A 27813-nucleotide genomic window follows, 5' to 3' on the forward strand; every position below is an offset into this window, starting at 1 on the left:
GTGTAGCCTATCATTCAGGTATTTGAAGTGCAGTTTTTATTTTCAGTGCACTAATACTACAAAAAGAAAGAATACTCGGAATTGGGGGGACACTGAAACAGAATGACAATCATCGGTCAAATGCGATCAGTGTTGATGTCCAGTTACAGTATCATGTCTCCCTCCAGTGGATCATCCTCATCCTCACCGGCATGAACTAGGTCACATGCACTCTCTGACCCGCCCGGAATATGACTAATTACACTAGTGAAATATTAACACGAACATTGTGACACAAAGTTTAGCCTACAGTGTGCCTTTAATCAGTCACACTCATTATGTTGAGTGACTCAGGCATTTTTACGATTATTATAGCCTACCTTGGAGACGAGTGGTATCTTAAAGAGAGAGAGAGAGAGAGAGAGAGAGAGAGAGAGAGAGAGAGAGAGAGAGAGAGAGAGAGAGAGAGAGAGAAAGAGAGAGGGAGAGACGGGTTGCTCATATCAAACTTGGCTTCTCTTCTCGTCTTCTCTGATTTGTGTCTGAAGTGTTGCTGTTGTTCTTTCCCTCTCTCATCTCGTTTGCTGTGGATCATGAGCGGTAAGATGTTTATCTGATCAGCCTCATCAGCTGCTTGATGAATCGATTCATAATAGCCTACAGAATAAGATCAGTTTGAATCAATTAATTTAAAGAACGATAGGCTACTTTGGAATTGTGTGACATTATGGACCAACAAAAACACGTTTAACCTTCAAACTTGATGAGTTTCTTCTGTTGTTGTGTTGTTGTTTTACTACTAGCCCAGCTAACAAAAATATGTTTTTGCTAACGTTCCATTTCTGAATGTTCTATTTTTATCATGGTCATGCGAACATGAAGGGAACAATCAATTTTGTAAACATTATGGGAACGTTATTGTGGAATGTTTTCAGAACGTTCTGAAAAATGTAACATTTCATTTTTTTTAGACGAACATCCATCTAAAAAAGTTCCAATGTGTTATGTTTTGTAGCCTACTACATTATTAAAAACAGATAACTCTGAACGAAGGTTCTGTTAACATTACTGGTAAAACGTTTGTTCATAACTTTTGAGAAAACATTAGCCAAAGTTCTGAGAACACTCCCTGTTAGCTGGGTTGTTAGTAGTTATATGTTAGAATTGTGTTAATATTATCGTAGTGTTGTTGTGTGTTTTGTTTGTAATGTAGCCTGTAGTGTATAGTTGTAAACTTCCCAGCTGTGGATTCCTTCACTATGAGACATTCATTGAGATTCCAGCATGTGTTTGGACCTGCCTCACCTGAGCAGAGACGCATACAAACCCTAAACCCTGCATGCACCCACCCCAAATCTTCATCATCTCTCATGAGGAAGACCATTGTTTGTTTGGAAAGTCCTCCTGGTAGAATTTTTTTGTTGTTGTTGTTGTTGTGCTTATAAGAAAAAAAAAAAACATATTTGAGACAAAGTTGATAGTTACATGAAATGTAACTGATATCTCCTGTGGGTGGGTGTGCAGGTATCGGCAGGCCTGGGTGAAAATGAAGTTTGTTTTCAATAGTTCCTCTGGCAGTGTTATCGCTCTGTCTGTCTGATGATCTCTTGTGTACATTGAGAGGATGGTACCACCTGCATTCTTCTGCTGTGAGAAAACTGCTCTCTCACAGTCCCTCTTTCGGCCCTCATGCAGAACATGTTTACATCTGTGTTTTATGATCATGTGGATCTGCGATATTTCACCTTCATCATATCAATCTCATCTCACTTCAATCTCATGAAAAACTAGCTATTTTAAGAGATGTTGTATTAAGTTATACGATGTGATTCATACGGAATTTTTCTTTTCAGAAAAAAGCAAGCATGAACCCAGCTAACAGGAAACGTTTTTAGAACTTTGGCGAACGTTCTGGCAGTATATGAACAGAATGTTCGTTCAACATTATCTGGTCTTTAATAAAGTTTTCAAAAGGTTAGCTCAAAAACATAATTTATACATCATTCACATAGTTTTTTTCCGTGAAACATTTTAGCTGGACGTTTGTCCACGTTTGAACAAAAATCAAGGACCACAATAGAAATAAGTTAATGAAACTTTAATACATTAACACATTAACTTTAATGTGTTATCCTTGACAAAGAAGTTTTGCTACTTTTTATGTCAAATAAACTCAACTCAGCTAAAAACTTAAAGGTATAGCGGAGGATTTTTTACTTCCGGGTGGATCGCCTATACTATTGGTCCTCCTAATTGTCAATCATTCTGGTGAATCAATCAAACTATTCAAAAAGTGGAGAGGGCGGGTCTTATCTAAAATTCGGAAAGATCCTCCACTATACCTTTAAATTATCAATGAATTGCCAGCAAAACATAAAAAATCTACGAATTGTCTGCAAAATGTAATGGAGCTACGAATTGCCCATAAAACATAGGCTAAAATAGTTTTGAATTGATGCTGATTTAAACTAATCTTTCTCTAAGCTTTTACAATGTGTGCTGTGTGAGTTGTGACCTAGTTTTTGACCTACAGTATACAGACCCTTTCCAAAAAATTTGAATATCATGGAAAAGTTTATTTATTTCCATAATTCCATTCAAAATGTTAAACTTCCATAGATTATAGATTCAGGGCCCACAACTTAAACGATTTCAAGTATTTAGTTGTTTATTTGTACATAATTTGGGCTTCCAGCTCATAAAACCCACAAAAACAGGATTTCAAAAAATTAGAATATTACATGAAATCACACAGTAATTACACAGTGATACCATGGTCATTGAACCAGGTTTTGGTTCTTTTGGCAGTGTGTGCAGGTGCAAATCCTGCTGGAAAATGAAGTCAGCATCTCCATAAAGCTTGTCTGCTGAAGGAAGCATGAAGTGCTCTGAAAATGTCCTGGTAGACGGTTGCGTTGAGTGGACAGCACAGTGGACCAACACCAGCCGATGACATGGCTCCCCAAACCAACACAGACTGTGGAAACTTCACACTGGACTTCAAGCATCTTGGATTGTGTGCCTCTCCATTCTTCCTCCAGACTCTGGGACCTTGGTTTCCAAATGAGATGCAAAATTTGCTCTGTGCTTTGTGATTTCATGTAATATTCTAATTTTTTTAAATCATGTTTCCATGGGTTTTATGAGCTGGAAGCCCAAATTATGTACAAATAAACAACTAAATACTTGAAATCGTTTAAGTTGTGGGCCCTGAATCTATAATCTATGGAAGTTTAACGTTTTGAATGGAATTATGGAAATAAATAAACTTTTCCATGATATTCTAATTTTTTGGAAAGGGTCTGTATATTACCATCTTTGATGTAGCTACTACAACAACCACAAAAACAGGAAAAGGGCACAATTTAGCCACTTTTCTTGCCACCTACACCTACACTTGAGGAGAGCCCCCTGTGAAGATCTTGTGTTTCCACAGGTGAATGGCTGCAGGGAGACGAGAGCTCGGTCATGACCCCGTCAGAGGAGGAGAAGTGCGAGGAGCTCTGGGAGCGAGTGGAAGGAGTCCGACACAAACTGACCCGCGTCTTAAACCCGGCGAAGCTGACGCCGTATCTGCGCCAGTGTAAGGTGATCGACGAGCAGGACGAGGACGAGGTGCTCAACTCCAGTCAGTATCCGATGAGAATCAGCAGAGCCGGTGAGGACGCAGAGCACTGCACATCAATCACATCACAGCGCACATAAAGTAGTGATGGGCGCTTTTGAAACGCTGCTCTACCATTGTAACCAGTAGGTGGCTGCACAGGGTGCTTATTGGCTTTTCAGCTCACTCGTTTTGCTTTTTAATTAATATTAAGACATTATGATTGATAATAAATGTGAATGTGAATAACTGTGTTGCAGGTTGATTTAATTTTCTGCCTGTGCTCCTAAAAATGTTCAGTTAGGGGCTACATCGCTCCTAGTAAAAACAGTAAGTCTGGAGCCCTGTCATCCCAGCTAGCAATTGTTTGTTCTAAGAATGTTCTCCAAACATATGTAAACATGAAAATGTCAATTTTTTCTTGATGTTAGAGGAACATTTATGGTGTTCCTGAAACGTTCTTTCAACTTATTTTTATTAACAACTCAACATTATAATAATGCTATTTTGTAACATTCTTGAACATAAAAATGTCCAGTTTCCTTAATGCTAAAATAACGTCATTTAAAGGTTAGTATGATGTTCGTTTCAAAAGAGTGAATTATTTGGTTCAATTGATTCAGCCCTCTGCTCTATTTGTCCCTTCGCTAGTGTAAAGGTCATACTTCAGAGTGTGTAGTAAGACAGTACAGCCGTTTCGGAAATTCTACAACGTCATAAGATTGAGTCATGGTACCACAAGACGCGTTTGTTCTTACTGTTTGCACTCAGGTTCATTCATTGAAAATCTTCAGCCTCACTTTCCTCACACGCACATCTGGAAAAGTCAATAGGGAAACAAAAAAAAAAAATCTTTTCCGCTTGTGTAAAGAAAAGGGTTGTGGGTACAATATGGGCTTAAAGACAGTTAACAATTAGAAATGTTATTGATTTGACTGCACTTGACACAATCGAATGAGATCAAAACCTGAACTGAATTAAGCTGACTGTTGACTATTATATTCTAGAGCTACTTTACAGCCGAAATTTCATAATTTCAAGTTGTTTCATAATTGGTGAGTTTTACAACACTAATATTTTCCTGCTTATTTCTGTGAAGCAATCTGTATTCTATAAAGCACTAAAAATAAACATGACTTGGCCTTATATTAGCCCAACACTCATTTACGAATGCAAATTTTACTCTAAATAGCACTCCTCTTTGACATACTGTTTTTCAGTGTGCTTTGATTTAGTACGTACTCATCCTCACATCACATACTATTTAGGATGGATAGTATGTGAATTTAGAAGCAAACCTTCACATTTACAGAGAGAGAATGTACAGTGTACTGTGATTGGTTGGCATGTGTGTCAGTATCAGTGTGCAGTGATTTGATTGGTTGTTGTGTGCAGGCCGTTTATTGGACATCCTGAGGGGGCGTGGCGAGCGCGGTCTACAGGCTTTCATGGAGTCACTGGAGTTTTATCATCCGGAGCAGTTCACACAGCTGACCGGACAACAACCGACTCAACGCTGCTCCATCATGCTGGGTGTGTGAATGCGTCACATTTCTGCCGTTAAAAGTCAGCACGAAACGGAAGTTGCTCTAGACTTTTCTCACCTGTTGTGACGTATATACGAGTGAAACGGGACTTGATTTTGTCAATGAGGAATTTTTCACATACATTTTTTAAATTCATGTGCTTCACAATCTTGAATCATAATAACTTCCTCTCCTTCTTACATGTCCTCTCTTCTCTGATGACGTGTTTACTGGCGTGAGGGCGGGTCAACCTGTCAATCAAAACCAGATCCACTAATAGCAAACCACAAACATCTAATCAATTCCCCACGGACAAAATCAAGCCCTGCCCTACATTTGCTCTTGTTTGAGAAGTGGTTTCATGCGTCACTATAGGGAAGAAAAGACGACTTCAATGGTCATTCATGCAGCAGTTAAATGTTATTTTTGTAATATGTGTGTGTAGATGAGGAGGGTCCTGAGGGTCTGACTCAGTTTCTGCTGCTGGAAGTGCGTAAGCTGCGAGAACAATTGCGCGGCAGTCGTCTGTGTGAGCGGCGTCTGTCTCAGCGCTGCCGTGTGGCCGAGGAGGAGCGCAGCAGAGCTGAACGCAAAGCGCAAGAGCTGCGACAGGACCGGATACAGCAGGAGAGGTACACATATAATTTATATATATATATATATATATATATATAAAACTTTTGACCAGTAGTGTATATATATATATATATATATATATATATATATATATATATATATATATATATATATATATATATATATATGTATGTATGTATGTTAATGCATCCTTGCTCAATAAAAGTATTAATTAGTTTCATTTTGTACGGTAGTGTATGAGCATGGTGTTTGCAATGGGAAGGTTATGGGGTTTATTCCCATGGATTGCATCAAATGATAAAAATGTGTGCCTTAAATAGGGTGTGACGTTTAGTATATAAGGGTGTTTCTGCAACTACGGGCACTTTTAAGTCCCAGGAGTGAAATTTAGATATATGTTAAAATTTGTCATTTGATGTTTCATAAATATAAACGTAGTGTCAATACACACCTTGACATAAAAAATAATGAATAAATAATATGATTTAATGTAAAATTATGAAGCATTTATAGGTCCAAACACCATTTTTGCTCATGTCCCACACCCGTGGTTTCAATGTTGAGATACTTAAAATTAGCTCATTCTTTTACAATATGACATTATTTCAAATGGAATTGTTTAATATACAGATTCATTTACTGCATCTTAAAATTCTTTGTATTATTTACTGATCATTTTTATGATTTTTTTAACTAAATGTACCTGTCCCACACTTTTGAGTCCTTACCGCAACAATGAAATAAAGCTTTTATTATGAAATTTTATCGAACACAAACAAGTCTAGTTTCTATGGAAACAGAAATTATCACTTGAGCACATTGCTGACAGACTGGGCCACCACACTACCTCACTCACAAGATACCAAAAAAATAAGGTAAACATCATCTTTTCTGCTCTAGTATTTATTGTGCGTCCTTACCATTCAGCTTAATAATTGTGTATTTTTGAACTACATTTTAAAAATAAATGTATATTACTGTTGAATTCATGTATATTAAGATGCTAAGAGTCAAAACTAATGTGGTAGGCCTTGCTAGCTGCCAATTAGCTAAAATATTAGCAAAAATGTCATTTCCGCAACATGTCTTTACCGCAGCAAATTTAGGTGTTGCGGTAAAGACCTTGTGTTGCGGTAGAGACAAATTCAAGGTTAACTGTGTATTAAATGACAAATATTCAGTATATTATTAGTACTGAAGTATATATTAGTATATATATATTAGTATATATATAAACATGACATTTTTTACATAAAAAAAAAAAATTTGTCCTTACCGACACAAGATGTCATTACCGCAGCACTGCTCTATTTTCATTTTTTTCACATTTTCATTTGCAAAAAAATATTTTTACACTTAAGTTGAGATGATTAACACATTGAAATTGCAACATCTGTCATAAAAAGTGAATTATGTTATCTTTTGTGTGTATGGAAACAATTGACATCTAAGGTTACTGTACATTTTTTACATGGCATAGAAAAAAACATGAAATTCCCTATTTTGTATTTTTTTTTTTATATCAGTATTTACAAAACTGCATCAAATTTGAAAAAGCTATTTAAATACATAAAAAATTTTATAGAAATTACTAAAGAAAAATTTATAAAATGAACGTTATTGTAACATTGCGGTAAGGACACTTTTTAAGAAGATGACCCGAAAAACATAAAAAATAAACATGTTCCAGATTAAAATCTTAACAGCTACATTCTATTTTGTGTACATTTTTATATGTATTATAGACTGTGATGGTTAAAATTGAAATTCATAGAGGTTGATTTTTTTAAAAATTGGGATAGTCAAAAGTGCCCGTAGTTGCAGAAACACCCATAACCGTGAGACCGACGGTTATAGTTGAACACCATCGTTACAACTCTATAACCGCCAAAACCGTGTTATTAAAATATTTTTTACAAACATTTTTTATCATAGAGAATGTTTAAATACTAATTAAAAACAATTGTTAACAGTCTGTGTTATTAATGGTCTACGTCGTTTCCAACTGTATTTGATTCTTTGCCAAGTACCCCCTGACCGACCGACCGCCAATCATTTGAGATAGAAATAAAAGCTATGATATAGTGATGTGCCATCATTATGAGATTTATTAAACAAATGAAAAACATTTGCAATAATAAACATTAGCAATGAACATTTGCAATCGGGAGACATGGTTTTTACCACTTAATGAAGTTTTGTTTTGTAAATCGTCAGACATGATTTTTACCACTTCATTAAGTTTTGCTTTGTAGAAAACCTTTCTTTAAAGCGAATTTCGTTTTGTACAAATTGTATCTTAATTTTAATAAATGTTTCATCAACCAATTGCATGTATTTAATAAATAAAAAGGAGACAAATATAGGAGACAATATAATAACCGTGACATTGAGGCGACGGCGCGCCGCGTTCACTTGCATTGCATTGTGAAGTAGAGCGCATCTCATCGTAAATGAATGAAACTCAGCGTATGCCTATGGCTCATACATTAGCATTAAATATCTTTGCTGCATCCTTTCTAGAAGAGACAAGGGCTTTCTTGCGGCTCGCATCAGCAGAGCATTGCATCGTCCATAGACCACAACACGGATGGCGGGCGGGTGCGGCTTTGAAATCTGGTTAAAAAACGTTGGTGCGGATGATGAGTTTTGTGACGTGGTTGCGGAAGAACTAATACCCCATCCGCGTATCTCTATTGATAACAACATTGAACACTACACAAATATAAATTTTATTCAAACTAAGTTGTCCTATAACAGACGAACGTCGCAACCCCCACCCCCCCACCCCCCCCGACGGTTATGTTACGAACCGTCACATTTGACTCACGTCATAACCGTCATCACCAATTCTGAAACCGGCACACCCCTAACCCCTATTAAATACATTGCAAGTCAAATGCCTGAGAGTAAATACATTTCTACCTGTGTATTTCTGGGTTAGGTTGAGGCATGACTGGGAGTCTTGTACTCGTGAGTTGGGTTTGCTGAAGGACAGACACTTGGAACAGGCTGTGAAATACTCGCGAGCGCTAGAGGAACAGCGCAAAGCTTCTGTGCGCGAGAGAGAACTACTCACAGAGGTACAATATATGGAAAATTAAGACTCGTCTCCCATGAAATCACCTGTTGATCAGTTGAAACATTTATTGAAGTGTTGACTATATAGTGTAAAAAAAGTTCTTCAGTGTGAATTAGAGGCATATTGGTCATGAGAGCCAACCATTGATGGATAAAATAAACACTAAACTGTTTGTTGTTTGTTTAATATTCTACAATATTATTGATCTGTCTGCATTGACACCATTATATGAGAACTGAAATGAGCTGGACGATGACATCACTGTTTTCTCCAGTGCGGCTAAATATATATAAATTGACTAAACTAATAACTTTTTTACAACAAAAATTAACCATCACTGAACTTACTTAAGCTGGACTGTGATGGTATTTTCTTCTAGGAACAAACATTGTTGCATTATTTTCCTGTTATCACTGTAAAGCTACTTTGAAACAATCTTTATTGTAAAAAAGCACTATATAAATAAAAGTGACTTGACTTGACTTGACTTGTTGAGACACTATGAATAATGTAGTTCTGACCTGCACAGAGTTCATGTCAGGCTTATAGAGGGTGTGTCCGTGCAGGTGGAGCAGCTCAGGAAGAGATTGCTGGAGGTGGAGAAAAGAGCAGACGATGGCTCCGCCCCCTCACTGATGCATCATACGAGCAGTGAGGCGTGTGACGGAGCGTCTGCAGGCCCGAAGGAGACGCCACTGCTCACTGTGAGAAATACAGAGCATAACTCTGGAAATCAGGTCAGTCACAAGACTCTCTCAGCTCATCATTACACTTACAGGAGTGTGAGTAATGTGTGTGAGTAATGTGTGTGAGTAATGTGTGTGAGTAATGTGTGTGAGTAATGTGTGTGTGTGTGTGTGTGTGTGTGTGTGTGTAGGCTCTGTTGGACATCCTCCAGCAGGACCGGCGGGAGGCAGTGGAGCAGCGGCAGGAGTTGTGCGGCGCCATCGCCCGGCTGCAGGAAGAGCTGGAGAGCTCGGAGACGCAGAGAGAGAAAGTAAGAGGAAACATCTCGGTTACGAATGTAACCCTCGTTCCCTGAAGGAGGGAACAGAGACATGAGTTGACCATGCCAAATGATTGGGATCACGCTTAGGGAGCCTGTCATCTTTGAGTATTAATTAAACGAGTCAATGCACATTGGCGTGTGAGATTTGCATCTCGCGCTCCGCCCTGTAGCGAGGGTATAAATACGGAAGCGGATGCACGCACCATTTGTTTTTCGCTGAAGTGATTCAGTCTCCTCGCGCCTGACCTGACGATCAGGTCATGCTTCCCTACGGATTTTCCATCAACTGTATCGTGATGTGCGGCAATAGAGGCAACATGCACTTTGAGGGTGGCTCCAACCCAACTTGCAGAAAGGATAGCACAGTATCGATCGAACATCTTCGGGGGTCTTCTCTGTGAAGAACACCACTCAATGAACAGGTTCCACTTCAGAGTGTAGGCAAACCTCGTAGAGGGTGCTCTCGCAGAAGTGATGGTGTCTATGACAGCTTGTGGTAGATCACCTAGAACCTCCACGTCCTGTCCAGGGACCAGACATGGAGTTTCCAGAAGTCTGGACGCGGGTGCCATACGGTGCCCCGTCTCTGAGAGAGGAGGTCCTCCCTGAGAGGAATGGGAATGTTGAGAGGAGCATCAATTCGGGGAACGAGGTCAGGTTGGGCCAATAAGGAGCAACTAGCAAGACCTTCTTTCCTGACTTTGCACAGTGTCTGTGCGAGAAGGCTCACTGGGGGAAACGCATACTTGCATAGGCCCCGGGGCCAGCTGTTTGTTAGTGCATCCGTGCCGAGGGTCCCCTCGGTCAGGGAATAGAACAACTGGCAATGGTCTGGAGAGGCAAACAGATCTATCTGTGCGGCCCCCTAAGTGGTCCCAGAACAGCTGGACTGCCTGGGGATGTAGTCTTCACTCTCCTGGGGCCACAGCTCCAGAGAGCTCGTCGGCGGCACGATTGAGCAGGCCGGGCATATAAGTGGCACGAAGCGATCTCAGATGCTTCTGACTCCATAAGAGGAGATGGCGGGTGAGTTGTGACATGCAAGGGGAGCGTAGACCAACTTGATGGTTGATGTACGCAGCGGTTGCAGTGTTGTCTGTACAGACCAGCACATGCTTGCCAAGCAGAGGCTTTTTGAGGCAGCTCAGAGCAAGGTGTACTGCTAGCAACTCGAGGCAGTTGATGTGCCAATGCAGTTGGGGGCCCGTCCAAATCACCACTACTGCATGCCCGTTGTATATGGCCCCCCATCCGGTGTTGGAGGTATCTGCACAGCATACCTGGACACCACGGGCTAAGGGTTTGGCGACAAGCCGGGGTTATTGACTCGGCCGTGAAGCCAGTGCTGAAGTGGTCTCATATGAAGCAAACCCAGTGGCATTACTGCGGCTGCGGATGCCCAAAGAGCCTCTAAAAAAGTTTCAGTGGGACCACTGTTCTGCTTTTTATAGTATTCAAGGAGTTCAGCACTGACTGGACACGTTCATCTGTGAGGCGTGCCGTCTGGTGGGACGAATCCAGCTCCATACCGTGGAAAGAGAGTTTTCCCTTTTCTCAGATGACCTGAAGACCCAACTGGCTGAGATGCCAGAGCACCAGGTCCCTGTGCTCGCACAACTGCTCCCAGGACTGCGCTAGTATCAGCCAGTCGTCGAGATAGTTGAGGAAACGAACACCATGCTCTCTCATGGGAGCAATGGCTGCCTCTGTGACCTTCGTAAAGGCGGTTGGCGATAGGGCCAGCCCGAAGGGTAGGACTTTGTAATGATATGCTCAACCCTCGAACGCAAAGCGCAGGAATAACCTGTGTCGCGGGAGGATGGAGACATGAAAGTACGTGTCCTTCAGGTCGATCGCTGCAAACCAATCTCGGGGACGGATGCATTCGAAAATGCGTTTCTGCATGAGCTTCTTGAACAGAACCTTGTAAAGGGCCCGATTCAAGACTCGCAGGTACAAGATTGTCCGTAACCAACTGCCTTTCTTGGGTACAATGAAGTATGGGCTGTAGAAGCCGGTCTTCATATCGGCTGGAGGGACCGGCTCTATCGCACCCTTCGCCAGTAGGACTGCAATCTCTGCATGCATGACAGAGGCCCGTTCGCTCAACACCCTAGTGTAGTGAACACCCCTGAACTTGGGCAGGTGCCAGACGAACAGAATCGTATAGCCGAGTCTGATGGTGCAGAGGAGCCAGCTGGACAGGTTAGGAAGCACTTTCCAGGCTTCCACAAACTGAGCCAGTGGAACCAAGGGCACCATTCTCCACCCGACCTTCCTCCGGGGGAAGGAGTGGTGCGGTCAACATCTCCAGAAGAGCTCGTTCCTCCATCCCTGGGTGGCCCATCTCAGGGACGCTTGTTCTTGCACTTGCCACCTGGCCTGGCAGCGACTGAGCCTGCAGCCGGCTCCATGCTGAGGCCTGGGTGAAGGGCCTAGTGGGAGCTGAGGTGGCAGCAGGGTGATATACAGTGAGGAAAATAAGTATTTGAACACCCTGCTATTTTGCAAGCTCTCCCACTTGGAAATCATGGAGGGGTCTGAAATTGTCATCGTAGGTGCATGTCCACTGCGAGAGACATAATCTAAAAAAAAAAATCTAGAAATCACAATATATGATTTTTTAACTATTTATTTGTATGATACAGCTGCAAATAAGTATTTGAACACCTGTCTATCAGCTAGAATTCTGACCCTCAAAGACCTGTTAGTCTGCCTTTAAAATGTCCACCTCCACTCCATTTATTATCCTAAATTAGATGCACCTGTTTGAGGTCGTTAGCTGCATAAAGACACCTGTCCACCCCATACAATCAGTAAGAATCCAACTACTAACATGGCCAAGACCAAAGAGCTGTCCAAAGACACTAGAGACTAAATTGTACACCTCCACAAGGCTGGAAAGGGCTACGGGGAAATTGCCAAGCAGCTTGGTGAAAAAAGGTCCACTGTTGGAGCAATCATTAGAAAATGGAAGAAGCTAAACATGACTGTCAATCTCCCTCGGACTGGGGCTCCATGCAAGATCTCACCTCGTGGGGTCTCAATGATCCTAAGAAAGGTGAGAAATCAGCCCAGAACTACACGGGAGGAGCTGGTCAATGACCTGAAAAGAGCTGGGACCACCGTTTCCAAGGTTACTGTTGGTAATACACTAAGACGTCATGGTTTGAAATCATGCATGGCACGGAAGGTTCCCCTGCTTAAACCAGCACATGTCAAGGCCCGTCTTAAGTTTGCCAATGACCATTTGGATGATCCAGAGGAGTCATGGTAGAAAGTCATGTGGTCAGATGAGACCAAAATAGAACTTTTTGGTCATAATTCCACTAAACGTGTTTGGAGGAAGAAGAATGATGAGTACCATCCCAAGAACACCATCCCTACTGTGAAGCATGGGGGTGGTAGCATCATGCTTTGGGGGTGTTTTTCTGCACATGGGACAGGGGGACTGCACTGTATTAAGGAGAGGATGACCGGGGCCATGTATTGCAAGATTTTGGGGAACAACCTCCTTCCCTCAGTTAGAGCATTGAAGATGGGTCGAGGCTGGGTCTTCCAACATGACAATGACCCGAAGCACACAGCCAGGATAACCAAGGAGTGGCTCTGTAAGAAGCATATCAAGGTTCTGGCGTGGCCTAGCCAGTTTCCAGACCTAAACCCAATAGAGAATCTTTGGAGGGAGCTCAAACTCTGTGTTTCTCAGCGACAGCCCAGAAACCTGACTGATCTAGAGAAGATCTGTGTGGAGGAGTGGGCCAAAATCCCTCCTGCAGTGTGTGCAAACCTGGTGAAAAACTACAGGAAACGTTTGACCTCTGTAATTGCAAACAAAGGCTACTGTACCAAATATTAACATTGATTTTCTCAGGTGTTCAAATACTTATTTGCAGCTGTATCATACAAATAAATAGTTAAAAAATCATACATTGTGATTTCTGGATTTTTTTTTTTAGATTATGTCTCTCACAGTGGACATGCACCTACGATGACAATTTCAGACCCCTCCATGATTTCTAAGTGGGAGAACTTGCAAAATAGCAGGGTGTTCAAATACTTATTTTCCTCACTGTATATATATATATTAGGGCTATCAATCGATTAAAAAATGTAATCTAATTAATTAAATACTCTGTGATTAATTAATCTAAATGTGTGAAAGTATTTTAAATATTTCAATTAAAATGAATCAATAAATAATCAGCATTAGTGACATTAAAGTTCAAAAACTTTTTTATTATTATTTTCACTGTTCAAATAATGGCCATAACAATCAACAATATGACATAATATGCTGAGGAAATAAATTCAAAAGTGCTTCAGTGTGCCGTAACACCAAGGTAATTGTGGTTACTAACTGAAGTCCAGCGATCCCCTGTCAGCGCAATATATATTCAGCTCCCACCAATACAACTCCTTTTGTTTTGTTTTTCAGTTTCGTACAGCTGCTGTATTTTTAACATAATGTTGTTTCGCGATAGCGGGTTATATGTTATGTCTGAAGAGGCTATTTGCTAAACCTCTGCTAACCCCCTGTCTATCACCGAAACTGGTCTGCAGGACATTGCATGTGACTCAGTCGGTCACATACAGATTTGCTAAGTTTGCATTTCAGTGTTTGCTCCAGTGTGGTTTGAAGATGGCGTTGACTGCTAGAGTTGTTATCACGAGACATGCTAGGTCGTACCTCCGGATTAACGTTAACTCCTGGATGCTTTGCATTGGTGTGGTACTTTAGAGTTGACGAACTCCGGTGATATGCAAATTGCTTGCTGCAGACATTGCATACGACTTTATTTTTATCAACACTTCCATCAGGCCGTTTTTTATAAGTAAATGTCCCAATCAATGATCCAGGCAGCGCATTCTCATCTCCCTCCTTCATTTTACAGTCAAATGTTGGCTAGAACGGCTCCGGGTCAAAGGTCAATATGGAATGGATTAATCTGCGCTATTTTTTTTTTTAACGCTTTATTTTTTCTCAGATTAATTCATCGAAATGAATGCGTTACTTTGACAGCCCTATATATATATATATATATATATATTAGTGCTGGGAAAAAAATTAATCACGATTAATCGCATCCAAAATAAAAGTTTGTGTATGCATAATATGTGTGTGTACTGTGTATAATTATTTTGTATATATAAATACAAACATATGCATGTATTTATTTAAGAAATATTTGCATGTGTATACTGTATATACATTTATACATAATTTATATTATATATAAATATAAATAATTTATATATAAATAAATACAAATCTTAAATATATACATGAATATGTGTGTATTTATATATACAAAATAATTATACACAGTACACACACATATATTATGCAAACACAAACTTTTATTTTGGATGCAATTAATCGCGATAAATCCCGCGATTTTTCCCAGCACTAATATATATATATATATATATATCTTATATATATATTATCTTATATATATATTATAGAATATTTATCCATATGTGTGTGTGTGTGTGTGTGTGTGTGTGTGTGTGTGTGTGTGTGTGTGTGTGTAGCTGGCGTCTCAGTGTGAGCAGCTTCAGCTGCGGCTCAGGACTCTGCAGCTGGACTGGGAGACGGAGCAGAGCAGGAGTGTGTCCTACTTCACCCAGATCATGGAGCTGGAGAGAGAGAGAGACCAGGTACACACACACACACACACATACAGACACATACACACACAGACACACACACACACAAACGTCCACTCTTCTGTTACTGTGTGTGTTGAAGGCGCTGCGCAGTCGTGACGGTCTGCAGCTGGAGTTCACCGACTGCCTGCTGGAAAAGAACCGTCTGCGCAAACGCATGGCGGAGCTTCAGAACAGCCTGGAGCAGCAGCAGAGAGAGACGGAGAAGAGTCGAGAGCAGAGAGAGCAGAGCGCCACCTGCCTGCACTGCGTACGACTGCACCACTCACTGTCCAACACTACACAAGCAGCTGCTCACAAGTTTTAGTCATTTTCAGGAATATTTAAAGAGTCCAAATAACGAAACATAAAAAAAGTTTTACAAATATTTACGTTTTTATAATACCTGTATTTTTATACGTCATTTACATGCCCTTTTAATGTCTTATTAATATACAGAAATATTTGTTTTTTAATATCTGACATTACTTGTAAAGATTTTATTCATTTACGTGAATATTTAAATTTTAATAATTTACACACCCTTTTAAGGTCTTAATCGTTTTCATGAAAATGTACGATTTACGATTATGAAAAAATGTACTTATTAATTTACATAAATATTTATTATTTTTAATATTTGACATGACTTTTTAAGATTTTATTCATTTTCATAACTTTTTAGGGTTTTAATTAATTTCCATGACTTGTTTAGATCTTATTAATTTTCATATATACTTTTTTTTTTTTTTTTTACATTTTTATATATCCATGTTTTCCATGGCATGGGATCCTGGTTCTTCAATAAAAATAACATAATTACTAATTAAAAATACAATATATGTCTGTTTACATAGTGAATTTTAACTGTTTTGGTTAGTTTTATTTGTGTTTAGTGTACATTTATCTGTTAAATTGAATGCTGTCACCTCAACAGATCCTAACAGATGTGTGTGTGTGTGTGTTTGTAGTCTCATCTGTCGTTGTTCAGTGAGGATCAGTGTTTTGGGCCGTGCTGTTCAGTCGATCTGAGTCCCAGTCCACTCACACTCAGAGCTCAAAAGGTCAGAGTTCACACACACTCACACAAAATAACAACAACATTGTGTACTTGATCTCTCATGTTGTTATTTTGTTTTTACAGTCAACCTCTCAAGCTCAGATCTGTGAGCTGTCTGAAGGTGTGTGTGTGTAGTTTCAGTAATATTATCAATTTGACTGCACTAACACCATAGGATGAGAACAAAACTTTTACTAACGTTGTCACTTCGCTTTATAGTGGAATAAAGCGAAGTGACTTAATAAATTAATTTCCTAACTAACAAAAATATTTTGTAAATATGTTACTTTTCTAAAAATGTTAAGGAAACATTCCATTTGATAATTTTGCCAACATTTTGGGAACATTACTTATTCTCTGAACGTTCTGAAACAAATTTTGAACTAAAACGTGTAACGAGTCGCCTGCAGCGCACTCGACAAGATGGAGTAGCAAAGCAAAACAGTCTTTATTCAAAATTCTTAACACTCAGGAGAACTAGCAAACCACATAAATTATACTGTATGTGCACATGGCAAACATAACCATACACAGGTGATACTAATAAGTAACCATAGAAACAAACAAGGAACATAATCAGTAACCAAGGAAACTGAAACGAAACAGAGCAGGGAAACAGAAACTAAAGGAAATAATGACAGAATATCAAAATAAGTGTCCAAATAGCGAAACATAAAAAAGTTCCATGAGCCATGTACACATAATGATTTGCGCTAATGTTTTGAGAACATTATTAAAGACCAGAGCGGATGTTCTGTTAAAGTAACTATTCATAAATTTGAGAGAACCTTGCCATTTATTAAACATTTATTAAAACATTCTCTTTTAGCTGGGTTCATAACTGAAGAACTTTGCCACATTGACCCTGTTATCAAACTAAACTCAATCAACATTTAACCGAAATTAGTAGAGCTGTTTTACAGCCAAAATTTTATTTTTCATAATTTATGAATTTTGCAACATTATAATTGTTATAATTATAACAATTAAAACATTAGAATTGCAACATTATATTTTCTTTCCCAGCTAATAGGGAACATTCTCATAACTTTGGCTAACATTCTGTCAAGGTTCTCTCAAAGTTACGAACAAAAAGTTCTTCCAGTAACGTTAATAGAACCTTCGTTCTACGTTTTCTGGTTTTAGTAATGTTGTCAAAAGGTTAGCACAATAAACATAATTTATACATTGCTTATGAAACGTTTTAGGTGGACGTTCTTCTAATGTTTTTTTTTAAAACATTGCAACTTACTACTTAAAATGCTCTTAAACTTAAAATGTTCAACATTTCCTTAATGTTTTTGCTAACCTTCACATAAACAAGAAAAACATTTTTAAAACTTTAAAAATGTTGGATATTTTGAACATTCTGAGAACATTCAGAAATAATGATTCCATTACTTAATGGGAACGTTATCAAAACGTTCTCAGAACATATTTTTGTTTGTGGGGTTTCCTGTTAATTTCTTTGAAGCTGCTTTGACACAATCTGTCTGATATAAATCACTATTGAAATAAATGTGACTTGAATTGATGATGTTGTGTGTTTTTGTCACAGACTTTTACTGCTCAAATTCAGAAGAGAATCTGCTGACTCCGGTAAATAAAAAGATAATTTTACTATATGATGTGGTGATGATCATGAGCTAAGTTTGAAATCTCACAGTATGTTTTGTGATTGTGCAGGAGTGTAACACGGAGAAGGACATCAACAGACTCTCGACATTCCCGTTTCCTCCCTGCATGAACTCCATCCACCGCAGAGCAAACATGGAGTAAGTCACGCAGAGGAGAAAACAGTGTAAATATATGTGATTCACTAGCGTCTCACTGTCTGCCTGTGTTTGCAGGTTTGATCTGAACTCTTGGGGGAGCGACGAGAACGAGACGCCTACAGGTGTGTGATACAGCCGTCTGTCTGTCTGTCTGTCTGTCTGTCTGTGTATCTTCCTCCACGATGGCAGAGAAAAATTATTCTTTCTTCAACAAATTCTGAAATGATTCTTATGAACTGCAGAATCTATTCTTAGCTTGTGATGCTACTTATGTCTTCTGCTTACTGATTATTTCACACACAAAAAAAAACTTGAATTAGTATGTAAACCCCTATAAATGTCAGAAAGTTTGAAACAAATTACTAGGCCAATCACTGGCTTCATTGCACAGCATAATAATCAAGCGGCAATAATGCCAAATAATGCCTGAAAAGGTTATTTAGATTTTTTTAATCTCATAATTTATCTTTTAATCTCATAATTTCGATTTTGTTTTTAAAATCTCATATGATTTTATCTCATAATTATGACTGTCATAATGACTTATTATATCATAATTTCATTTTTTTATCTCAATTATGATTTGCTTTTGGCTTTATGTCATAACTGTGATTTAATTGATTGACCAAAGCTTTTTATTTTTATTTTATTTCATTTTTTATTCAAAATTGTGACTTGGTATGTCAATTTCAACTTTTTATCTCATAATTATGACTTTATAATGTCATAATTGTTATGTCACAATTTTTACTTTATATGTAATAATTTTGACCTTTTATGTCATAATTATGATTTAGTTTTTTTTTCATAATTTTGACTTATTTCATAATTTTGTCTTGATGTAATTTTTTTCTTATGTTATAATTGTGATTTACCAAAGCAGGATTTTTTCCTTATAACTTTTTATGACTTTTTATCTCATAATCTAGACTTTTTAAGTCATAATTATGATTTACCAAAGCATGATTTTTTTTTCTCTTTTATGTGGCAGGAATGGGATTCCATAAGTTTCTTTGCTCTTCTTTTAATACTGACTATTGTATGTTTCGGAGCTATTCAGAAAGTCGACTATGACTTGACCACATACGATTAATTTTTAATCAGATTTGTATTCACTGGCCTATTAATTGCTTGTCTGTTGTCATTTTTAGTTGATTTTGTGTTAAAAAATATATTTGATGATTATAAAGTGTCTTTCATGCAGCACTTTGGTCAGTGTAAAAGTTTAAATGTGCCTTAGAAATAAAATTAACTGAACAATTGTTTTAATTAAATATTAATATTGTTATTTTAAAAAGTACTTTATAATTAAATTGAATAAATAAATAAAATATTTAACGTAGTAAAACCGTTAAAAATAAGTGTTCAATTGCTGTTTTTGGCATTTTTGATATTGAGAATATTTGGTGTTGAGAATCATTGCATTTCACTAGTATTTTTCTGGCTACTGAAATTTTGAAACCCCTGTTGTGTATTGATTTGTAACATAACTGAGAAAAAAATGCATGACGATGCTTTCAGAAATATTTTGCAATCATATCTTTACCTTGTGAATCAATTTTAATCGTGAGGCCAGTGAAGATTCACATAAACTGTTTGTGTCTGTTGTAGAGGATTTAGACTCGTGTCGGATGAGTTCGTGGAGTTCCCTGCCGTCTCAACTCTTTCCTCCTGACGTGATCAACGTGATCGAACCTTCATCATCCTCATCCTCATCTTCATCCTCACCGCGGTACGATCTCTTCATCATCACTGGAAACAGGCTGCTTTCACACTAGATTCAGCTGATCTGAATCAGGGCTTGATTCCACCAGTAGACACTAAACTTTCCTCTCGTCTCATTTGTGTCTCATTCGTTTCTCAGCTTGGCTCCAGCGCTCTCCTCTTCTCCCAAAAGCATCAGTCTGGCGGGTGACATCACCATCATCGGGGGCAACCGGACGGGCGTGTTCGTGCAGACGGTGAGGGCGGGGTCCCCCGCGGAGCGATGCGGTCTGAAGGAGGGTAGTGAACTGCAGGAGGTGAGAGACTGAAAAAAGTTTCCTGTAGACTGGTAGTTCCTACTTCACTGAAACACATTGTTTTTATTACCTTAGAATGAGCCATTTCTATCTAAACACACCGCGGGTCACCTTACATCAACATGTTTGTACAGTGGTCCTGAACGGACAAACGCGTTTCGTCACTATGTTGTTCTTCATGCAAAGATCTAGCTAAAGTCAGCAAATAAAACATTGACACAATGATGAAGAAGTAACAATAACATAACAATTCGCAATAACGTATTGTTTTACTGAATAATTAAGTAAACCTAATTTATCTTTGTAAAGAAACCTCATTGCTGAACTGGCTACTCTCTGCTAAGATTCGTTTTTGTACACTGGTTGAGAGAGGACCTAACCAGGCTTCCAGAGCAGAGGAGGAATTTTACAGGACAACCTAGAATTAAAACCCCTGTTTTATCCTCATTTAGCTTCAGACAATTATTTGTTATCCAACTCTTAATATATTTTACACATTTCAATAACACATCGAATGAAACAGTGGTGTCATGCCTTACTGGAAGGTAAAACAGAGAATCATCTTCATGACAGTAATATGAAATGTTGTATTTCTGAAAAATGTGGGCCAAGGGAAGCATATAAATGGAAAACAATAAAGGTCCCAAAACGGATCCCTGTGGCACACCACACAAGACAGGTGCAGATGATGAGGAAAAAATTCCTAAATTTACAGAAAAAGTCCTATTCTCGAGTGCCTGTATCACAGTGAAAATATCAATATCCAGTGAACAACTGTGATTGGTCTATCCTGACCAGGGCTGAAAAAGTATCATGTGACAATAATTCTGGTTTGGAGAATAATTTAAACCTGAATAATGACAAGACAAGACAAACTCTAATAGACATTAAATACAAAATTCACAGTGAATATCTCAAATAGGAGGTTTATTTATTAGATTCATTGTAACTGACCAATCAGAGATGATGTCTAAGCCCCGCCCCTTTCCAGAACCCCTTGTTTCATATCAATAATCATTTGAATGCTTGTTTTGTTGTGTGTGTTAGTTGGATCAGGTGTTGTTGGGCGAGGGTCGTGTTCGCCTCAATCAGTGTACGTCTGAAGTGGCTCATTTCTCACTACAGTGGTGGACCGAACCTAACGCACTCAAACACACACACAACCAGGAGGGTGAGAGACAAACATCCAGTTCACTACACAATGTGACGTTTTCGCTCAGTATTTGTGTCTTGTTTTCCAGCACAAACATGTAAACCTTCTCAAATCAAGATATGTTTACTCGATATGCAAAATGATGTAATATATAAAGTGTTGAAATTGATCATAATGAAGTGAGTTTATGCTTAAACTCAAACAGATAAAGAGATATTAATGTGATTGCAAAAAAAAATGTATCTCATGTTTTTGTCTTTTTTTTCTGACAGATTATTTTCAGCTGCTTTAAGAATACAATTTTATTGTGAAACAAGTAATTATTTTGCAGTACAATGCATTTTTTCCATGTAGAGTATATACATAAAAAAGTAATTAATAAAAAAAAAAAAAGTAGAGAGAGATCAGAATTTATATATCAGAAATGTCTTAAGATCATTTTTATCTAATTCATTCATTTTTCTTTCAGGTTACTCTCGTTTAATGGCTGAACTCTCGTCTCCATCCTTCACTGGCGCCGACTCGTTCTATGTGCGCGTGAACCTTGACCTCAGTTCCCACGGCGACCCGCCGTGTCTCAGGGTTCACTGTGACGATGTGCTGCACGTCACCGACACACGTTATAACGGCAAATATCAGTGGCGCTGCGTTCGCGTGGACAAACACACGGGGGCGCCGCTGCAGGCCGGAGCCGTGCCCAACTACAACCGGTACACAAAAACACACTAAACATTGAAATATTTTAAAGAATTCAAATAAAATACCTTTAACTCTTCTGAACATAAAAGCCTGTTTACACCAAGAATGATAATTATAAAGATAACTTAATAAATTCTGTTTATAAGCGAGCGCTGCCATTTTGTCGTCTACCGCTTTAAATGCTCGAGCTTGTTAAAGCAGGATGGATTCTGATTGGCTGGAAAAAAAACGTTCTGATAATGATTCCAACTATAGCGTTTCTCTATGCCGTTATCATTATATTTGTGGTTTGGATTGTACTTATTCTTTTATATTTAGAACGATTTTCAGAACTATATCTTTATCATTATAGTTATAGTTATCGTCCTTGGTGTCAACAGGCCTTTAATCAAGTAAAACGTAAATAACTGGTGGTCCAGGGCTGGGAATAGACAATAGAAAATAGAAAATATTTTTCAATGTTGTGAGTATTTGTTTCTTTATTAGAGATGTTTATTTGATGGTTGTTGACATCATAAACAGCTCTAATAAAGCAACAAATACTCAAAACATTGAAAAAGAAAGTGTTTGTTATATAGCCAATCACAATTCAGTATGTAAATATGCTGATGATGTCATTGCTGTGGTCAGCACTGCAAAAAAAAAAGATTTTCTTACTTAGTATTTTTATCTTGTTTTCCTTTACAAATGCATTATTAAATCATAATACATTTACTGGACATGCAAAATGACAAGATATTAAAGGGATAGTTCAGCCAAAAATGGACATTTTTGGGCCATCCAAGATATCGGTGACTGTCTTTCTTCAGTAGAACAGTAAAGAAGATTTTTAGCTAAACTTATGGTCTTTGGTGATTCATAACATGCAAGTCAAGGGTGCCGTCCCTTTAAGAGAACAAAAAGCAGATACAAAGACGCAAAAAGATTCCTCCTGACGATATATTGAGGTCATATGAGGCAAAACGAACGGTCTGTGTAATGCCGAGTTCAGACCACATGATATTTTTTGTCTGTTACAAGTCACTGTGTCAGGTTTTGCATTTTTGACTTCCTTTCATATTCTTATCGTCTTGTGGAGTTCATGATTTAAACGCAAACAAATATCTGCCAAAAATGAACTTAATTCAAATGGGAAACAACTTTTTTTTATCTGAGCCCATTGGCAGATATTGAATTTCATTTTAATCATAAATTCAATTCATTTTCAAACAAGACTTCTTATTTTGTAAATCCAGTATTATGCATCTCGATTTAGGAAAGTTTAGAAATTTGTGCTGTGAAAAAAAGAAGAAGATATTTTTGGTAATGTAACATTGAATTTCTTTGTTAAATGTCCGCTTGATGTCAAATAGAGCATGTCAGGAGTCTGAACGGGTGTTTTTCTCATTCAGAGCTCAGCAGCTGCTGTTGGTGAGACTTCGAACGATGGCGATTGAGCAGAATCAATGCAGGAAGAAGGTGATGGTCTGTCTTTAGATACCTGTCTGTCTCTCTGTTTGTCTCTCTTTCACAGATATTGAGCTGTTTTCTGTGTGTCTGTCTTCAGTTCTGTAAGAAAACCCCCGAGCACATACGGCTCATTAAAGCGGTCGCTTCAAACTATCGTGCGATCGGCTCGTCCAATCAGGTGCTCTACACACTCAGTAACCGTAAGCCCCGCCCACTTCTACATGTCAAACAGAATAAAAAGAACACTAAATCCCAACATTAGCAGTGAGTGTGTGTTTGTACATGTATTTGTGTGTGTGTAGGTCATGAGGAGCAGCTGATCCCGTTCAGTCTGGTTCAGATGGTTCGGGTCTCCAGCAGACGGCCGGTGGTTTTCTGTCCGTCTCTGCTGTCGCGCGGGATCATCGAGCGGCTTCTGCAACCGGCCGAATCCGGTCTGGACTTCAACACCTGCCATCCAGGTACACAATCTCAGCGTCAACTAAACTAAGAAATATTATTGTTAACTAAAACTAAAACCATGTTACTTGTAAAAAAATAAATGTTGACTGATATAATAATACAAAATATATAAATATAAATGAAAATGTTGCTTTGGTAACTACCCGACGTCATATAAGTTTAATTAGATCTGAAATAATACCACATACACATTTAAAAAAAACCCGACCAAAATGACAAACTTTTACAAAACAAGGATACAGGGGTCGTGACAACTATAATATTACTACTTAAATGGCAAAAACTACTAAAAATGACAAAAACCCAACACAATTACTACAACTTAAAGTAAAATTACAATATATTGGAAAATATTAAAACAAGTTTAAAATCTTTATGTATATTATAATACTATTACTAAAAAAGACAAAGAAAACTACAAAAAATGACAAAACACAAGAAAAAAATATATAATATAAATATAATATACATTTAAAAATATTTAAAAAAAACTCAATCAAAATATTAAATACTATTAAAAATACTTTAATATTACTAAGCTTAAAATGAAAACTGAAAATATAAAATAAAAACTTTCTGTTCACCTTTTTGTTCATATTTATTATACATTTTATGGATTTTATTCAATTATTATTACTCTTATCATTGTGTGCAGAGCCGCTGGAGGGTTGTGTGCGTCAGGATAAAAGTGTGTTCCTCTTAGACTCTTCAGATCAACCACTGGGAATCAAACTACAGAGTATTCAAGAGGTTATTAACCAGGTAAACACACACTCACACACAAGAAAACACACTGAGAGCCACCACTGTGTTAAACTCTGTCTGTGTGTGTGTGTGTGTTCAGGACAAACACTGTCTGCTTCAGCTAGGCTTGAATCATGTGGAGAATCTCCTGAAGCAGAGCATCTATCCCATCATCATCTACATCAAACCCAGAGACAAGAAGGGCCGCAAGTTCAGGTGCGCATCTGGATCTGTCCGTCTCTCGGCATCGGGAATTAAACTGAAAGCGCCTTTTAAAGTTCAATCCCTGAATCTGAAGTAATGTAGCAAATGTGATGTAAAAACTGCAATTGAATTTGGAATGTAAGAAAGTAGAATTACAATAAGCTGAAATTTATATAAATGTAATATTTCAAATACAGAAATTGTCAAGACAAACGTTTTTTTTTTTAAGTTTTGAAAAAAAGTTCAAAAGCCTTAAAGTTTGAAGGCCTTATAGATGAAAATGGTTAGTGGATAAAGATGATGTAGTTACAACATCAGCCCAACCTTGAGCTTTTGATATCATGCAAACATTAAGAGCCCAATGAAACCCGTGTGTGTGTGTGTGTGTGTGTGTGTGTGTGTGTGTGTGTGTGTGTGTGTGTGTGTGTGTCAGGAAGCTGTTATCAGGGCACAGAGAGGAGGATCTGATGGAGGCGTGTCAGATGGAGGAGCTGCAGCTGGAGACTCTTCCCCTGATGTTCAGTACGCTGGAGCCCAACACGTGGAGCTCCACAGACGAGCTGCTCGCCGTCATACGCAGCACCATCCTGATCCAGCAGAGGGCTGTGGTGTGGCTGGAGCAGGAGCGTGTCCTGTAGACATCATCATGCAACTCCATTCAACATTCATTAGTCTACAACTTTTCACAATACATATTGTTCCAAAACAGCTTTTCAGAAAATGCATGGTTTCAATCTGGAAGTAATGATGATGCATCCAGACATGCTTTACACTAACTATTATTTTAGCAGACAGATGGTTAATGAACATACTTGATTATATATGTATACTCAAATACTCCATAATGTGAATAATTTATTATGAATATTTATAACAAACTGATTCTGGATTTTTCTGGATTGTTTTTGTGTTCATGTTTTATATCATAATTTCACTTCGAGCTTTGTTGTAGTAATTAAGTTATAGTAGTAAACTTCTATAAGAAAAGATTCAGAAAACATGGCCACAAGTGTTTACAGATATTTAGGGGCCGTTTACACGTTTTTAGCAACACTGTCGTTTCGGCCACTCATTTACACGACAACTGCAGTTTGGGGGCCCGAACACGCAAACTTTTTCAAAACAATATCTTTATCGTCTCAGTAGTCCAGTCATTTTAAGCCAAAATGGGGGTCAACTTTGAACAAATTGCAACAGAAGAAAACTCAACTGATTTTGTATCCTCAATATGTCCTGTGTAAGGAAAAAAAAGTCCCAAAGAATCCCATTAGGGGAAAGTTTCGAAAAAGACCCGAATATAGCCTATTCATTCTTTTTCTTACGTGAATTGGGTAAAAATGTTAACCTTTAGATATCACCATGAAAATTACTGAGTTGATTACTTGCATCAAGAAAAACAAAAAAATGTATTACAAGTTTTTTGAAATTGTTTGTTAATTATGTATGTGCTAATTTGCATAATTACCACAACAGATCTAACCCTCTGGGCTTCTTCGTAAAATAGTCACACTTAGCTTCCTCCCGCCCGAAAACGGGCGAAGCCTTAAAATTTTACTTTACTTTTTCCCAGGATAACCATTCAAATATATTTTTGTTCTATAATGTTTTCTGATTATTATTTAGAATTTTTAGAATTTTTTATGATACTTTGCATTAATTATATAATTTTTATGAGCTATTTTTTCCATTAGAATTAATATATATATTTTTATTTTATTTATTTTATTTTATTTTTCAATAAATGCAACATTTCACATCAAAATAGAGTGCAGGCCTAAAAAAAAAAAAATGTTCAAGTGAGAAGAGCGCCATCTAGTGGCTTCAAAATATATAAATGTGTGTCATGTCCTATAACCGCCTATAGGCGGCCTATAGCTTTTTTATTTATTTATTTGATTTATTCCCATTCGGAAAGAAAAAAATGTATTATTAAGCAACCACTGAATGGAACAACACAAATTATATATCATTTTAAAGCTTAGGATCTCAGCTACATTTATTAACTCCTAACGAGTGCTGAGTAATCCCTCTAAAACCAAGTGTACCGCCATCAGGCGCCACCTAGCTGCGAAAATATTCTTTACCATATTTTTAAAAAATCTTGCCTTGATTAACACAAAGTTGATGTCATTTGAAAGCTTAGAGTCTGAACTTTACAGTGAATGTATCCACTTTGAAAAACTCTTAAGTATTGCTGAGTTATTTGCTGATAAATAGAATTTCTTTTTTTTTCATAATCTATAAAATAATATACTGCAATGTGTCAAAAACATCATACAGCTCATGAAACATTCTCAGATAATTGAAAATGGCACTTCATTTTTTACAGCATATTATTACAATTAAAATGAGCCCAAAATTAACATAATCTATTGCTTTTATGACAAGATATTCTTCATAGAGAAAAAATTGCCCATGAGGGGGTGTCAAAGACTGTACAAAAAGGCTATCTCTTTTCCAAATGCTGTAACTTTTGATTCCTTTATCCAAAAATTATTATTTTTTTATTCAGATGCAGCTAACATGTAGGGGGACTTCACTAAAAAAGAATTTTCCTCCTACCTTATTTCCTTCCTGAGTTATTCCATGACAAATAAGAAAGATATGCAAAATCATAATAAAAATTATATATATATATTGTCTTTTATCCACTGTTTCTTGACAGGACAATGTCCAAATGTAATGTAATTTATATTTTCAAAAAATTTAAAAAGAGTTCTTTCAAACGATACCTACCTTTTGACTCTCCTTGCTATAGTTTTGGATTTATTATGATTATATAATTTTTATATAGTTT

The 27813-nt window shown here is 37.7% G+C and overlaps 1 protein-coding gene across 2 annotated transcripts; it reads left to right on the forward strand.

Moving 5' to 3' along the window:
- The first annotated feature begins 414 nt into the window (after positions 1–414).
- Positions 415–27662, forward strand: LOC311077691 (caspase recruitment domain-containing protein 10). 2 transcript variants are annotated; one of them, XM_084106282.1, is made up of 24 exons: positions 415–579; positions 3416–3637; positions 4979–5116; positions 5555–5741; positions 8651–8789; positions 9355–9525; positions 9666–9785; positions 15336–15461; positions 15553–15720; positions 16421–16513; positions 16594–16630; positions 18068–18108; positions 18196–18284; positions 18360–18406; positions 19896–20016; positions 20149–20305; positions 21353–21476; positions 21928–22168; positions 23549–23615; positions 23704–23806; positions 23909–24067; positions 24724–24830; positions 24913–25028; positions 25450–27662. In XM_084106282.1, exons 1-24 carry the CDS (start codon positions 573–575, stop codon positions 25652–25654), a joined length of 2985 nt encoding a protein of 994 aa, XP_083962408.1. In that variant the 5' UTR covers positions 415–572; the 3' UTR covers positions 25655–27662. The 2 variants fall into 2 exon arrangements, with proteins under 2 accessions (XP_083962408.1, XP_083962409.1); XM_084106283.1 differs by having other exon boundaries at positions 25454–25633.
- Positions 27663–27813: the final 151 nt, after the last annotated feature.

This window comes from Abramis brama (genome assembly GCF_963993115.1).
Source record: "Abramis brama genome assembly, chromosome: 1".
Lineage (NCBI taxonomy): Eukaryota > Metazoa > Chordata > Actinopteri > Cypriniformes > Leuciscidae > Abramis > Abramis brama.

What these genes read in the sequence shown, in the direction of transcription:
- LOC311077691 (XM_084106282.1), top strand. An exon ending in CGAGAACGAGACGCCTACAG is followed by an intron (nt 18,407 to 19,895) that starts GTGTGTGATACA and finishes TGTCTGTTGTAG; the next exon opens with AGGATTTAGACTCGTGTCGG. An exon ending in AGGGTAGTGAACTGCAGGAG is followed by an intron (nt 20,306 to 21,352) that starts GTGAGAGACTGA and finishes TGTGTGTGTTAG; the next exon opens with TTGGATCAGGTGTTGTTGGG.